Genomic DNA, 16,567 nt, shown 5'->3' with positions numbered 1-16,567 from the left:
ACCAAAAACCAAAACCAGAAAATGCTCTAAATGAATGGAGACTCAGTAGTAGCGTGAAAAGAGAAACAGTACCTTTTTTTTTTTTTTTTTTTTTTTTGCTCTTTGGGTCACACCTGGTGATGCTCAGGGGTTACTCCTGGCGGTGCTTGGGGGATGCTGGGAATCAAACCCAGGTCAGCCACGTGCAACGCAAATGCCCTACCCGCTGTGCTATTGCTCCAGAACCGAAACAGCAATGTTAACTACCCCAGAGTTCATACAAAGGAGGAGAGCACTATACCTTCTTCGGTATTTGAGACTTTCACGACCCCCGTAACAGTCACAGTGTCTCCTGGTACACAGCTATCCACAAGGTCATGAACAAGCTCACATTCGATTGTTCGTGGAATGCGGCCAGCTTCTTGCTGATCATCAGACATCAGCTCCTGGATTCTAAAAATGTTTAAATACTTCCAGTTGGTATATGTATGATTATGGGTTATTTCTGAACACATTCACTTACTTAGGGTCCACTGAGCTAAATAAAAAGCTTAGCTTAGGGGATGGGGAGATATAGTAGAGAGAGCAGGGTACTTGCCTTGCACACAGCTGATAGGGTTCAATCCCCCACATCCCATACGGTCCCTCAAGCCTGCCAGGATTGACTTATGCATGCAGAGCCAAGAGCCCCTGAGCATCACCAGGTATGGTTCAAAAGGAGGAGAGAGAGGGAGGGAGAAGCAGGGAAGGTGAGAAGGAGAGGAGAGGGAGAGAAAGAGAGGTGAAGGGAGAGAGACAGGAGAAAGAGGGAGGGAGAGGGGAGAAACAAGAGAAAGAGAGATGGGGGAAGAAAGGGAGGGGGGAGGAAAGGAGTGAGGGAGTGAGGGAGGGAAGGAGGGTGGGAGGGAGGGAGGGAGGGAGGGAGGGAGGGAGGAATGGAGAGAGGGGGAGGGAGGAAGGGAAGGAGAGAGGGGGAGGGAGGAAGGGAGGGAGAGAAGGGCGAGGAAGGGAGGGACAGAGAAGGGGGGGGAGAGAGAGAGAGAGCGAGAGAGAGAGAGAGAGAATATATGTGATGATGAGGGACTGTGCCAAGCCTGGCTCTGGTGTCAGCAGTCAACCATCACACTGGGTGAGCACCCATGCTTACACTCCTTATGCTGGGGCTTGTACATGCTGTGCATCAGAGCACGCCTCTGAGCTGAGACACTTAAGAAGTTATGGTCATGGTGGCTGCCGCAAAGGTGGCAGTGATGCTTACACATATGCCTATCAGGGGTAGTACTTTCTGGAGTGCACATCCCTATATCCTAATTGATAGGAATGTAAAGCAGAAGTTAACAGAAAGACAACAGGAAAACTGAAAGCAACCCAAAGAGAGGTCACAAGATAGGTGTTCTGAAAGTTTGAGAGAATGGGCCAAGCATGGAGGGGAAGAATGAGGGCATTTCAACAAAGCTAGTAGGCTTTACCAATTAACAAAAAAACAGAGCACTGTTCTAAGCTGTTCCCCCTGTGAGGGAAGGGACTTACTTGATTGACTGCCAGTCCATTGTCACAGTGAGGGGAGAGTTTCGAAGAGCAGTGAAAGACTTCCCTCGGCAGTCAGGCACAGGGCACTGCAACAAAGTCACATTCAGACTGAGGACCACATCGCCAGAACAGACAAGTTAAAAACGCTCCGTTTAAGAAGGTTTGACCTCCAGAACTCGACACCACCATGCTCATGGCTGACCTTCACGGGCTCATCGCAAGCCCCCCCACGCACAAGAATCGACCTGCTAAAAAACCCAGGTATGCAGGACTACCGTCTCCAGGTTCACATAGAGTCGGGAATGGGAGCCCTCCCCTATCTCCCTAAGCTTCTGGGTCCCTGGCAGTCACGCTCACGAACTGCCTCTAGACACCATCTAAGTGCATTAACGGCCATGATCCAGAGACTTACAAATAAATCTCAGAAGAGAGCAACATGCTGCAGAGATGCCTCCCCAGATCTCAAAATCATCATTCAGTTAAAAATTTAACCCGAGCTCTAGCACCCTAATTAAAACTTTAGAATTCCTGGAAAGCACAAGTGCTTTTACGGCCACGAGACATCTCATACTTTATGCCATATTATCAAGAACAGCACACCACATTTTATGGAGTGTAAGGTAGAAGGCAACCGATGTTGATCAAAAACAACAACAAATTATATACATAGTGACCTCTTATACAGGGGCTTAATGGCTCCAAGGTGAGACACAACAATTTTCACCTACTTTCCTCTAAGGAAGGCTTTTTGGGATCATTTTTAGTTGATTACTCATAACAAGCAATACAAAATAAATTATTTAGCATTTGCTTTTGGGGCGGGCTTGCGTGGTAGTAGGAAAATTCAAAATAATGGTGGTGGGAAGGTGTAATGGTGGTGGGATTGGTGTTGAAATATTGACTGTAATAAATTACTGTGAACAACTTTACAAAAATAAAATTAATTTTAAAAAAGGAAAGTTAAAAAAAAAGTTTGAAAAGTTGATCTAAGAGGGTCATAATGATGGAACATAGATTAGGATGCAGGCCCCACCCTGGTTCCATCCTTAGTGTTGCATCCCCCAACACTCGAACTGCTGGAGATAGACCTAGTGGTCCCTGGTGCCACAGCCCCCTCAAAGGACTGAGCACTGCATCCTTGGCCCTTCACATTGATCCACCCGTCTGGTTGGCCAAAGATCACTAGGAATGTCCTCTGACCACTGCTTGGGGAAGCTCCCCCCACCCCCACTCTACTCTACCCCCAGAAAAAAAGAAATCTGATCTCAAAATAGTATTAAAGAACACTGAGTTAGTTTTTTCTTTCCTTTCCTTTCCTTCCTCCCCCCCTCCGTCCCTTCCTTCCTTTTTTTTTTTTTTACACCAACTCTGCACTCAGGAATTACTGCTGGCAGTGCTTGGGGGACCACATGGAGTGCCGGGGATCAAACCTAGGTTGGTTGCATGCGAAGCAAGGGCTCTACCCACTGTACTATTGCTCCAGCCCAAGAATTTGCCTTCTTTCCCAAGACACTGAAGTGGCTAATGAACATGCTCTCACCTTTGTGGGAAGATTGTATTTTCCATCTTGAAGAGAAAAACTCTGAACATCTCCACAGGCAGCACACAGGAAAGCCATCTTGGTGCACAGTGGCTTTATGTTACTGACTCGGACCACTGTCCCCCTCAGGGCAATGTATTTCCCGTAGGAATTTGCTCGGACATTCTTGAGTTTTGTCAGTGGCTCATAGTTGTACACCCTATTAAAAAAAAAAAGGCAGAAACAGCTATGTATAAACTTACAACGAACAAAACCTCAAAGCTGTCTATATTTTTACAAGTTCTTTGTAGGAGCAATGACAGAATTCTCCAATCAGATTCCTTTTATACACAAAATGAAATTTCCAAAGTATCAAAGAATTAAGTCAATTCAAAATTAAAAAAAAAATTTTTTAAGTCAATCTTCCCTTTTTATATCATTAGCTGCTCACTAGGGACAGGGGGAAAATGATGCCAGGCAGAGTTCAGTAAGTTTTGAATTTCTAAACTCATTTTTTTCAAAAGAAAAAAATTTTTAATTTCTTTTGTATATTCTGAAAAGAAAAAACAAAACCTTATTCATTGCTTCCAGTGAAAATTTGAAATCTTAAATAGTGGCAGCTCTTTGGATGCCCTCTGAATGTAGATTTTGAATCAGCAGTCTGCCTTACTTAGAAGCAATGTTATTCTATTTAGAGTATGTCTGCATGCTGATTCTCATGTACATACTACTGTCTAATTAGAGCCTTTGCAATCAATTTTTTTTTTTTTGGTGTTTGGGCCACACCCAGCGGTGCTCAGGGTTGACTCCTGGCCTGTGCTTTGAGACCACTCCTGCTGATCTAAGGGGACCATAAGTGGTGCCAGGAATCAAACCCTGGTTGGTTGCATACAAGGAAAGTACCTGTCTGCTGTACTATCACTCAGTCCCTGAACCTCTTGCAATTAAAAAAAGAAAAAAATCTTGAATTTTTTTTTCCCCCCTTGGCCAGACCTGGCAGTGCTCAGGTAACTCTAGATAGTTCCAGAGATTAAACCAGGGTCAGCTGCATGCAAGGCAAGTGCCTTAACTGCTGTACCATCTCTTTGGTCCAAACTCAAGAAAAGCAAAATTCTACTTACTATGTCTAGTAGAGTACAATTTTTAGCATAATAAAATCTTACCATCTAGTGCATTTTATAGATACTGCATTTAAACAAGAGGGTCTTCATAGGGACACACCCAAAACTAATGTTTACAAAATGTGCAGGCTTACAAATCAACTAATTTAGATAGAAAAGATTTATTTCTATCATGATTTTTTAAAATAATTCTTAGGGTCATTGGTTTGAAGACCAATAGAACTAGTATTCTTTACATATATATTTATACACACACACACACATACACACACACACACACACACACACACAAGGGATGGAGCGATAGCACAGCAGGTAGGGCATTTGCCTTGCATGCGGCCGACCAGGGTTCAATTCCTCCATTTCTCTCAGAAAGACCAGCAAGCTATGAAGAGTATCCCGCCTGCATGGCAGAGCCTAACAAGCTCCCCATGGCATATTCGATATGCCAGAAACAGTAAAAACAAGTCTCATAATGAAGATGTTACTGGTGCCCACTTGAGCAAATCGATGAACAGCGGGAGGACAGTGCTACAGTGCTACACACACACATACACACACACACACACACACACACACACATATCAATCACTGATTTTTATGAAATGAAGTTGTCATTTTAAAAGTCTTCTAGTCTGATTCTAAAACCAGCAAATTCCTCACCTTGCATGAATCCGTGGTACATTTACTATTGTTTCCCCATCTCTAGATAATCCCTCTTGGACTTGTAATTCAGCTGCATGTCTTTCAAGGTCCTTAGTTAATACCTAAATAAGATAAACATTTACTCAAAAGCTAGAAAACAAAATATCCTCTTGAAGCAGAACACTATAAAGGATATGAAATTTATGAAAGTAAGCTGTTCAGAACAGCATACATATATATGTATATGTATACACATATACATATACGTATATGTGAAATAGATTTTATTTTGGCCATATCTGGTGAGGTTTGGGGACTACATTCGCTCAGTGCCCAAGGGTCTCTGGGTGGTGCTTGGGAAATCAAACCTGAGGGGTTTTTTTTGTTTGTTTTTGCTTTTTTGGGTCACACCCAGTGATGTTACTTCTGGCTTTGCACTCAGGAATTACTCCTGGCGGTACTCAGGGGACCATATGGGTTGCTGGGAATCAAACCCGGGTCAGCCACATGCAAGGCAAATGCCCTACCCACTGTGCTATCACTCCAGCCCCAAACCTGAGGTTCTTATATGCAAAGCATGTGCTCAGCCCACTGAGCTATCTCCCCAACCTGTAGAACGGAATTTTAACATTTTAGAATTCTAAAAATCCTTTGAAATCCTGATAATAATCAACTAATTTTAAAGTAATTTATGTTTTACCTGGAATTCTGCTATCCCTGAACTGGGAAACTGTATGTATGTCATCTAAACCTAAACTGAACTTCATACTAAAATTTCTGTATCAGTAGTTACCAGAGCTATTATCTCAACAGGTTCTTGTTAAAAAAGGCTTCTACCTCTACTTAATACTGATTAAGACAGAGAAAATAAAGATTACTTTAAAAATACTGACTACTCCTGTAGCATTTAACATTAAATGAATATTTAACACCTACTTGTGTGCAAAGCAGCACAGTCTGAGAAAGAACAAAAAAGATAGATGCAGTTACAGTTACTACGGGGGTAAAAGATTTATAGACAAAATATCATGCAAGCTTTGAAAAGGGGTCACGAGAAAGGTCTCACAGAAAAATGATTGAGTTAGAAGACAAATTTTGGACTTTTGAGGTGAGGAATATTCATGCTGAATGAACGGTTTGCCAAAGACCTGGGAGTGAGTACTCATAACATCCTGGAGAGAACTGACAGTTGGAAGGCAGTAAATGAAGGACAGTAGAGAGAAGAAATTGGACCAAATTATAAAAAGCGCCTGATTCCTTATTTTTGAAGAAAGGATTCAAGGGCCAGAGAGATAATACAATGGGTTCAATCCCTAATACCCTGTATGTTTCCCTGAACATACATCAGGAGTGATCGCAAGCCCAGAGCCAGGGGTAAGCCCTGAGCAGCCTTAATTGCCCCTCCTCCTAAACTCTTGGATTCCATTAGACAAGAGTCACAATTTCCCAGGGGAGAACATATTTCTGTTTGCTTTTTGGGGGGGCAACACTGGGTGGTGCTCAGAGCTTACTCCTAGCTCTATGCTGAGGAAGCACTCCTGGTGGCTTGAGGAATCATATGTGGTTCTGGGGATCAGACACAGGTCAGCAAGGTAAGCGCCATATCATCCACACTATCACTCCGGCCTGGGAGACATCATGTTTTTATGACATGCAGCCACAGTTTAGGAAAGGCAGTGAAAGTTTAAGTAGAAGGAATGAAGATGGAAAAGAGGTGGCTATAAGCAACACTTTAGAAAATAGAAATGAGTGTTCACTAAAATAAAAAAGAAGAAATGATGGTGATTTGGACATGGAGAATGAATGATCAACATGATCTGAAGACAAGAGTCAAGGTTGCTAGCATTAAGTCACTCCCAGTGTACACATCTTTCTAACAAAATTTTGGGCCTGGATCCTCTTCCTTCCCCAGACCTACATCCAAGCTTCAGTATTCCTTTAAAGACCTTAGTCCTGTACATCCTGTTGTTCACTGATTTGCCTAAGTGGGTACCAGGGACCTAACCCTCTATAAACTCTTTGAACTCTGCCCAGTTTTCTCCAATTGCCAAGAATCAACTTTATATTTTAATTTTTTTTTCTTTTTGGGACACATTTGGCGATGCACAGGGGTTACTCCTGGCTCTTCACTCAGGAATTACTTCTGGCGATGCTCAAGGGGACCATATGGGATTCAGGGAATCAAACCCGGGTCGGCTGCATGCAAGACAAACACCCTACCCACTGTACTATCACTCCAGTCCTTCATCTTTATCTTTGAATATACCTGAAACTCTGGGCCTATCTTTTTTTTTTTAATTTTTCTATTGAATCACCATGGGATAGTTACAAAGCTTTCATGATTGAGTTTCAGTCAATGACCGAGCACCCATCCCTCCACCAGTGCGCACTTTCTACCACCAATGTTCCCAGTATCCCTCCCGCTACACCTATCCCATCTCACCCCCTGCCTCTGTGTCTGTGCCTATCTTGATAGTACTCTTTACCTTGAAGCATTAATCTGTTTGCCAGTCAAAACTGTGCTTTCCAAGATGTTGACATCTGACCTCAAGAAAAACTCCAGCAGGCCTGGAATGTATTGCTATTTGCAATTTCCATACATGGACACCCAGGAAGTTTAAATGACTTGCCTCATGAAAACAGAACTTGGATGGGTGGGTGGTCTTTCTGTTCCATGTTTATAACTGATAATACCTTACCTATGAGATCCTAGAAAAAGGGTTTCACTTCTCTATAATCTTTGATGAGATTAAACTAATCGAAATAAATTAGAAGTTGTGTGTATATATATGTTATACATCAATCGATCACTTTACATCCCGTTACTCATCAATTTGCTCAAGCGGGCACCAGTAACCTCTCCATTCGTCCCTGTTGCGTGCTAGTGTAGGCCAATGGCGTCTGCTCGCTACAGGAACACAGAGTCTCAAAATGATTGTTCAGGGTCTTGACGAAGAAGTCTGACGGCCACGCGATCTTTTGACGTCCTGTGGAATCCAGTCAGTAACGGCTCTAGTCCAAAGGTCATCTCCAAATCGCATTACGTGTCCAGCCCATCTGATTTTCAATGCCTTGACAAACGAGACAGCATCCCTGATTCTCAATCGTCGACAGAGGTTGAAACTCCAGATTCCTTCTCTCACTTGAGTGAAGCATGATACTCCAAGCATAGCTCTTTCGATTCCTCTTTGGGGGACTGGAATAGCGTTCTCATCCTGTTTTTGTAGGGCCCAGGTCTGAGCCGTATGTTAATGCAGAAAGGATGGTGGCCGTCAAAGAGGTGTACTCGGAGCCAGAGGTTTTTCGTCCTTTTAGCTATTTCTTCGACGCTCTTGAAGGCGTTCCATGCCGCTCTCTTCCTCCTGCACAACTCAGGTGCCAGGTTGTTTGTCATATTGAGTTCTTGACCTAGGTACACATAACTGCTGCATTCAAAGATGTTCGTTCTGTTGAAAGCGAATGGAATGTCAGGAACGAATTTGTTTCTCATAAACATTGTCTTCATGAGATTCAGATGCAGTACAACCTTTCCACAGTCATGGTCGAAGTCGATCAGCATTTGTGCCACTTGGCTAACGTTTGGTGTTATTAGAACGATATCATCAGCAAAGCAGAGGTGGTGAAGTTACCGACCATCTATCTTGACTCCCATTCCTTCCCATTCCAGTCGTCACATGATGTTCTCAAGGGTGGCACTGAAGAGTTTCAGTGAAATGGTATCACCCTGACGAAACCCCCTCTTGACATCAATGATCACTTCCTTGTAGAATGGTGAGATCCTGGTAGTAAATCCGTAATACAGCTCACAGAGGATCCTGATGTATTGAGTTTGAACTAATTCCCCATGTTATACATATGTAACGTATAACGTATAATACACACAGATAAGTTCTTGTACCTGGACTGAATAGCATCTTTCAAGGCAGGATTGTAATCGTTTGGTTCTAATCATGCCTATTGGTAAAACTATATATATTTTAGAAAAGATACTGTTACTCTGAAAAGGTCTTTAAAATTCAAACATCGGGGCTGAAGTGATAGCACAGCGGGTAGGGCGTTTGTCTTACATGCGGCCGACCCGGGTTCGATTCCCAGCATCCCATATGGTCACCCGAACACTGCCAGGAATAATTCCGGAGTGCAGAGCCAAGAATAACCCCTCAGCATCGCCAGGTGTGACCCAAAAAAGCAAAAAAAAAAAAAAAATTTAAAAAAATAAATAAATTCAAACATCATGGGACAGAGAAATAGTACAGTATGTAGTGTGTTTGCCTTGCATGTGACCAACCCTTGTTCTATCCCCAACATCCCATATGAGCCCCTGAACACTGCCAGATTCCTAAGCATAGAGCCAGGGATGGCCCACAAACAAATAAAAATTCTGATATAAGTCTGCACAAAGTAAGTACTTGCCTGATGTATCGCCAGACCCATGCAAGCCAAGGTGCTCTCAGGTGTATCCCTTAATTCATCTGCTATATTTGGTATCAATTCAATTAATTCATCATCTTTTATCAGTTCCTTAAAATCCACCAAAATACTTCCCTTCCTTTCTATTTCATCCTAAAAAGATATTAAGGTATGAAAACAATATTACATGTTTTGAGAAAGCATATGTTTATATGGTGATAATGACAAATACATTTTTGCCAATTAAAGCTCTAATATTAAAAATATATGAACTTGGGGCTAGAGCTATAAGCCGGCCTGGGTTCGATTCCCACCATCCCATAAGGTCCCTCCGAGCACCGACAGGAGTAATTCCTGAGTGCAGAGCCAGGAGTAATCCCTGTGCATCGCTGGGTGGGACCCAAAAAGAAAAAAAAAAAAAAGCATGAACTTGTAATTACAACAACCAAACTTTAAAATGTCAAGGTGGCAGGCTGCAAGGGGTAGGCGGAACCTGGGAACACTGGTAGAGGGAAGTTGACACTGGGGGTGGGATTTCTGCTAGAACATTTTATGTCTAAACCTCAACTATCAATAACTCTGTAAATCACAATTCTTTAATAAAACAAAATATATTAACGTTTAAACTGCTTAACAAGCTTTTTGGGTGGGTATTAACCTATTACTCACAAGTGACAGATGAAGAAATAGACACACAGTTGAGCAACTTATCAAAGCCCACCCTGCACTAAGTGGCAGAGCGTGGATCTGGGCGAAGGCAGTCAGGCCCCAGTGTCTATGAATACAATCACCAGCACCTCCAACACATTTTTAAATTAAGAGAACACATAAAGCTGGACCTGTAGCTTTAATGGGTGGGAATCTTACCTTATCATACAAGTCAATATGCCTGATGTAAAATTTTTCAAATGCTTGAATCTTCTTGATAAAAGGAGAGCTATCACTGTAAACTAATGCAAATGTGGAAATTATTACATAATCAAAGACAAATTTCTTTATAAATAGAAGACACAATGAGGCCGAGAGCAACAGTACAATGAGTAGGGCATTTGCCTTAGACACAGTTGATCTGAGTTCAATCTCTGGCATCAATATGGTCCCTCAAGTGTTTTCTGGAGTAATACCTGAATGCAAAGCCAATAGTAACCCCCGAGCATCGCCAAGTCACCCCAAAACAGAATAGGACTTATATGGTAGATGACTTACCTCTGCATTTTAATATTTAATAACAATGACATAGTAAGTCTACTTAATATCCCAGACTGGAGAGACAGTGCTGGGATTATGACATCTGTCTTGCACAAGGTCAAGACTGTTTTGAGCTCTGGTACCACATATAGACTCTAAGCACCATCAGGAGTAATTCCCTGACCAGAGCCAGTAGTGAGCCTGCTGCCTGAGCACTGCCGAGCGTAGCCAGTAGTGAGCACTGCTGGTGTAGACCAAAAAAAAAAAAGTAAAGCATAAAGCTAGTATTTTTATGTAAACAAGTTTACATCAACATAATCTGATATAATAATATGTAAACAAGTTTACATAATATGTAAGCAAGTTTACATCAGCATAATCTGCAGTGCAGGGAAATAGCTCTCTCAAATCTAAGTCTTTACTTTTAACAAATTAGTTCAAACAGCTAACATAATAGAGCTTAAAACAAAAATCATAATAAAGCCAAAGTTAGGCATATAAATAAAATTCTCCTTCTAGAAAAAAATTCTTCTAGAAAACTGCCACCCATCAAATCCCTTCCCAAGATCAGAAAAGTCACAAAGCACTCTGGTTTGACTGTGTTTTACACTGTGAAATTCTCTTAACATTTTTTTTTGTGGGGATTGGGGGTGGGGAGGGCAGGAGGTCACACCTAGCAAGGAGGGTTACTCCTGGCAGTGCTCAGGGGACCACTGGAACACTGGGAATACAACCTAGGTCAGCAACATGCAGAGCCAGTACCATATCCACTGTACTCTCTTGCTCGCTGACCCCATCTTGAAACCTTTTTTTATCTACTAGAGAGAAACAAACAATACAATGTAGTTTGCAAGTATAGTTGGTCAACACTAAGATATCTCCTGGCCTCTACCTTTAAGACCAAGCCAACGACCACTTCTAGTGCTTTGAATTAACTTTTGATTGCTGGAGTTAGTAGCTAATGAATGCATCTTAGAGCAACAAAACATAGAAGCTAAGAAATATATCTGTGGCTTTTGGACTGATCTCAGGAAAGATGCTGGCAACTGAGTTATCTCAGGAAGACTCGGACACCAGCAGGTCAAGGTCACTGAAGCCTTAGTAGGACGGGGGCAGACCAAGTCCCCATCCTGGCAAAGGCCCAAGGTCCACCCGCCCACAACCCACAACCCACATCCGGGCCCCAGTGCTGCCAGAGCAATGGCTCAGCTTCAGGACTAATCCTGAAGAGATGCCAGCAGCTGAGGTCCCAGGAAGGCTCAGCTACTACTCGGTCAAGATCTCTGGAGCCTGAGTGGAGGGGGAAGACTGAGTGCCCACCCTGCGAAAGGCCTAGAGCTCCACCCACCTACACCTGGCTTGCACCTTGGCCAGAGAAACAGCCCAGCTTCATGACTAATCTCAGAGAGATGCCCATAGTTGGTTGTCCCAGTTCCAAAGCCCCTGAAGCATGCAGTTGAATATTATGGTCATGCAACACTGCCAAATTTCAAAGAGCTGACAGCACAGTAGAAGCAAGAAAATTAGATGGAAAATAAGTAGAAGCCCACTAGAGGCTCAACACTCACACCTTAACAGCTCAGTAAATCCTTAGACTAGTACTTTAGCAACACCATTGAGAGACATATGTTGTAGAAAGTAATAAATAGAAAAGAAATTAATTTGTGTGGTGGGTGGGAAACTAAGGACAATGGTGGAAGGAAGGGCACTGTGGTGGCGGGGCTGGTGTTGGAATAGTGAATACCTTAAGAAACTGTATCGTGAACGACTTTGTAAGTTACAGTGTTTAAATGGGCTGGAGCGATAGCACAGGGTTGGGGTGTTTACCTTGTGCGCAGCCAGCCAGGCCGAGTAGGTTCAATTCCTCTGCCCCTCTCGGAGAGCCCCGGTAAGCTACCGAGAGTATCTCGCCCGCACAGCAAAGCCTGGCAAGCTACCTGTGACGTATTCAATATGCCAAACACAGTAACAACAAGTCTCAAAATGGACATGTTACTGGGCCCGCTCAAGCAAATCGATGAACAATGTGAGGACAGTGTTTGTTTTTGGTTTTTGTGTTCGGTGTTTAAATAAAGTTTAAAAAAAGAAATACATCTGTAATATATTTGTTTAGATACTATAAAAAATGGATTCTCGGTAGTTTTTTTCAAAAAAAAAAAAACCCACCTCTATCTCATGACACATAACTAGCATATAGACACTGAAAGTTTAGAGAAAGCAATTATTTGAACTTTAAGAAGTATGATGTTAATTAGCATTTTTGTTTGTTTCTGGTTTGGGGCCACACTCAGCGATGCTCAGGGCTTATTCCTAGCTCTGTGCTTGGAGTCACTTCTAGCTGGGCTTGGGACGTGATATGTGGTTCAGGGTAGGAACTAGGGTCTACTGTGTGAAAGGCAAATGCCTTACACCATGAACCATCTCTCTAGCCAAATACAACATTCTTTTTTGTTTTGGACTGGTTTTGGGGTTTTGGGCCATACCCAGTGATGCTCAGGGGTTATACCTGGTTCTGTACTCAGTAATTATTCCTGGTGATGCTTGGGGGAACTATATGAGATGCTGGGATCAATCCTGGGTTCACCATGTGCAGGACAAATGCCCTCTCTGCTGTATTATCCCTCCAGTTTCCAAATTAGTATTTGTGATTATAAAAGGGAGATTTCACCCCCTTTTGCGTTGGGGGGGTTGGGGGGCGGAGGAGGACACACCCAGTGATGCTCATGGCTTACTCCTGGCTCTATGCTTATGAATCACTCCTGGCGGGGTACAGGGGACCATATAGGATGCAAAGGATCAAACCTGGGTTGGCCATGTACAAGGCAAGTGCCCTACCTGCTGTACTATCGCTCCAGCTCTTAAAATGGAGACTCCTTAACTGTGTTTCTACACAAGCCTATGTTGCTTGTTGTCTCACCATTCCTCACCAGACTAGCCTGCACATTCCATTCCCTGACTTCCTTTAGGCTCTGCCACTTGAAAGTATTTCATATAGACTAGAAGGTGGTAGGAAAGAAAAGATTTTGTTGTTTCTGATTCTTTTCAGCATCTCTTCTGCTACAGAGAATGTAGTTCCAGCTTCTTAGTTCAGAGCACCAACTATGTCATTCTTCCACCAAAGGTACCAACAGCAACCAGTGTACTTCAGTGGTTCAAAACAGCTCTAAATGGGGCTGGATCGACAGCACAGTGGGTAGGGCATTTGCCTTGCACGCGGCCGACCCAGGTTCGATTCCCAGCATCCCATATGGTGCCCCGAGCACTGCCAGGAGTAATTCCTGAGTGCAGAGCCAGGAGGAACCCCTGTGCATTGCAGGGTGTGACCCAAAAAGAAAAAAAAAACCAGCTCTGAAGAGGACCTAACAAGGTTAAAACATAGTTTGAAAGAGTGCTGCATTATCATTTAAGTAACAGTTATGCTGGGAGCACTCCCAGGGCTTGGAACACTGAAAACTTCTTAACTTTCTTCCCTCAGTCTTCGCTGCTTCCTCAATTTCCTTCCTTCTATTACATGGAAGGTCACCTCAAAACTCCCTTTTGCTCTTTGGGTCTTCCTTCAGTCCCTCTTCTGTAATTCTCCATATTAATTCTCCACTTTGAAATACCTATAATGGCATCTATTTTCTTTACCAAAACAAAAATTAAAAACAACACCTTTGAATGTTCTTGAAGCACAAATGATTTAGCTGTTTAAGAGAAGTAAGATTTAAAAAAAAGTGCTATATCTACGAATGTAAGTCAAATGAATGACGGTAGTATGAGATGTAGCATCCAAAAGACAAATTAAGAAAGTTTAAGTTGTGGTATTTTTTGTACTTTTAACTCTACCTTCAGAGAAATAAAGTTTCCAGCCTTTATACGGTATGAATGGATCCAATGTTGACTGTAGCAAAAACTGTAGTGGTTGTTCTGAAAATTAAACAAAATCCAGAATATTAGGATAGTGGAAACAGAACAAACTACTCCCCAACCCCCCAATTTGCTTCTTCATACACAATGGGAATATAATATTAAAATATTAAACAATATTAAAATATATAAGTTATGAACTTCAATTATAAACTTTTGATATTATCATGTAAATGCTACTTTATAGATAGCATCAAATAAAGACCGATATTTGAATAAGATTGCTTTGCATTAAAAGTATAAACAAATTCCTGCATGGAAGTAGAAAAAAATAAAAACCAAACTGAACAGTCTTTGATTTCTCTTACCAGAACTTAATTTTTCTGTGGTTTTGTTGAAATTAGTCCTGCATTCTCTTTCTCTGCCTTTTCCTGAGAAGTTCCCGGCACCTTTTCCTCTTTTCCAGCTTTGAAATCTTCCTCGTCCAAAACCTCTGCCTCTATGCCCTCTATTCATGTCTTCAAAAAGATTTGAATAGGAAAATATAAGGGAAATTGTGTTTCTAAAAGTGTATTATTAACATGGCAAGTGAAAATTATTATATTCTAGTTAAACAGCAGCCAAACAAGCTTGCAATGCTTGGTACATACCATCATGGAATACAACCCAATTTCTTTTCTGATCTGCAGTTTCTCTTTTAATCGTGAGTGTGTGTGTGTGTGTGTGTGTGTGTGTGTGTGTGCGCGCGCTGTGGATGTTGGCAGCAGGCGGTGGAGGGGGGTGGGAAAGGGTACCAGGAATCACACAAGCAAAGCATGTACTCACCACTGAACCATAGTCGTATCTTTTTTAATTTTTTGTTTTTTTTGGGTCATACCCGGCAATGCAGAGGGGTTACTCCTGGCTCATGCGCTCAGGAATTACTCCTGTTAGTGCTCAGGGGACCGTATGGGATGCTGGGAATCAAACCCAGGTCAGCCACGTGCAAGGCAAACGCCCTACCCACTGTGCTATTGCTCCAGTCCCTAGTCATCTCTTTTTAAGATATATAAACGTTTAACCAAGAATACAGGCTAATTCTGAGACAAATGGTTTTTTTAAGAGTACTATATCTGTTTTAAGGAACTCCCATATGAGATGAAAACAGGTAATCAAAGCTAACTTGTATTGAGACTTACTATACAGGGAAGTATCATCAAACATAATCCTGAGATACCAGAAATACATTATAACTATTTAAATAGTCAATCCTGCACTGTCATTCCCACTTTCATCAGAGACGCAGATATCTTGCATTGGTATCCTGAGGGAGCATTTGGGGGAAAGAACAAAAGAGGAAACACATATTTCACCTTTGTTTCTTTTTCAAGACTCCAAATGACAAAGAGATGAATTTTCCAGAAATTTACAACTGTTTTTTAAAAAAGACAATGGACAAGTCTGCCGGAGGGGAAAGGGTGTTGCCCCATTCGCCCTCTCTTCTCTGGAAAGAAGGATGGCGGCCGCATGGGAGCCTTGTGGACAGCAGGTATGAGCCGGGGGTGTGGGGGCGACTAAAACCTCATGGGAAGGGGGGCGTTCCAGTCCGTCCTTCACGCCCTACCGAGGTCACCAGTCACCCCTCACGAGCGGCTCTCCAGCACGGCCACGGCCCCAGAAGCACAAGGACTTAATGCAGAACCCAGCAGCTTGGAGCAGAAAAGTGAACGGACTATGCGTTGATCCAGCCCATCAAGTCTGCCGGAGGGGAAAGGGTGTTGCCCCATTCGCCCTCTCCTCTCTGGAAAGAAAGATGGCGGCCACATGGGAGCCTTGTGGACAGCAGGTATGAGCCGGGAGTGTGAGGGCGACTAAAACCTCATGGGAAGGGGGGCGTTCTGGTCCGTCCTTCACGCCCTACAGAGGCCACCAGTTGCCCCTCACGAGCGGCTCTCCAGCACGGCCACAGCCCCAGAAGCACAAGGGCTTAATGCAGAACCCAGCAGCTTGGAGCAGAAAAGTGAAAGGACTATGCGTTAATCCAGGCAATCATTTCTGCCCAGAGGGGAAAGGGTGTTGCTCCCTTCCGCCCTCCTCCCTCTGGAAAGAAAGATGGCGGCCACATGGGGGCCTTGTGGACAGGAGGTATGAGCCGGGGGTGTGGGGGCGACTAAAACCTCATGGGAAGGGGGGCGTTCTGGTCCGTCCTTCACTCCCTACCGAGGTCACCAGTTGCCCCCCACGAGCGGCTCTCCAGCACAGCCACGGCCCCAGAAGCACAAGGACTTAATGCAGAACCCAGCAGCTTGGAGCAGAAAAGTGAACGGACTATGCATTGATCCAGGCC

At 43.1% G+C, this 16,567-nt stretch overlaps 1 protein-coding gene across 1 annotated transcript in view; it reads right to left on the bottom strand.

Annotated features, from left to right (window-relative positions):
- MCM8 (minichromosome maintenance 8 homologous recombination repair factor) overlaps positions 1-14,757 on the bottom strand; it is a 41,869-nt gene extending 27,112 nt beyond the window's left edge. The window contains exons 1-8 of the mRNA XM_056121799.1: positions 14,610-14,757; positions 14,221-14,301; positions 10,072-10,154; positions 9,208-9,357; positions 4,813-4,916; positions 3,050-3,248; positions 1,510-1,595; positions 281-432 (exon numbers count right to left, since the gene is read on the bottom strand). Of these exons, the coding sequence (XP_055977774.1) occupies positions 281-432; positions 1,510-1,595; positions 3,050-3,248; positions 4,813-4,916; positions 9,208-9,357; positions 10,072-10,154; positions 14,221-14,301; positions 14,610-14,757 (1,003 nt within the window). The remainder of the gene's footprint in view (positions 1-280; positions 433-1,509; positions 1,596-3,049; positions 3,249-4,812; positions 4,917-9,207; positions 9,358-10,071; positions 10,155-14,220; positions 14,302-14,609) is intronic.
- Between the last annotated feature and the right edge of the window lie 1,810 nt (positions 14,758-16,567).

This window comes from Sorex fumeus, unplaced genomic scaffold (genome assembly GCF_029834395.1).
Source record: "Sorex fumeus unplaced genomic scaffold, SorFum_2.1 ptg000044l, whole genome shotgun sequence".
Classification (NCBI taxonomy): Eukaryota; Metazoa; Chordata; class Mammalia; order Eulipotyphla; family Soricidae; genus Sorex; species Sorex fumeus.
Note: the sequence above shows the minus strand (reverse complement) of the source record. Positions and strands in the feature narration are given on the sequence as shown.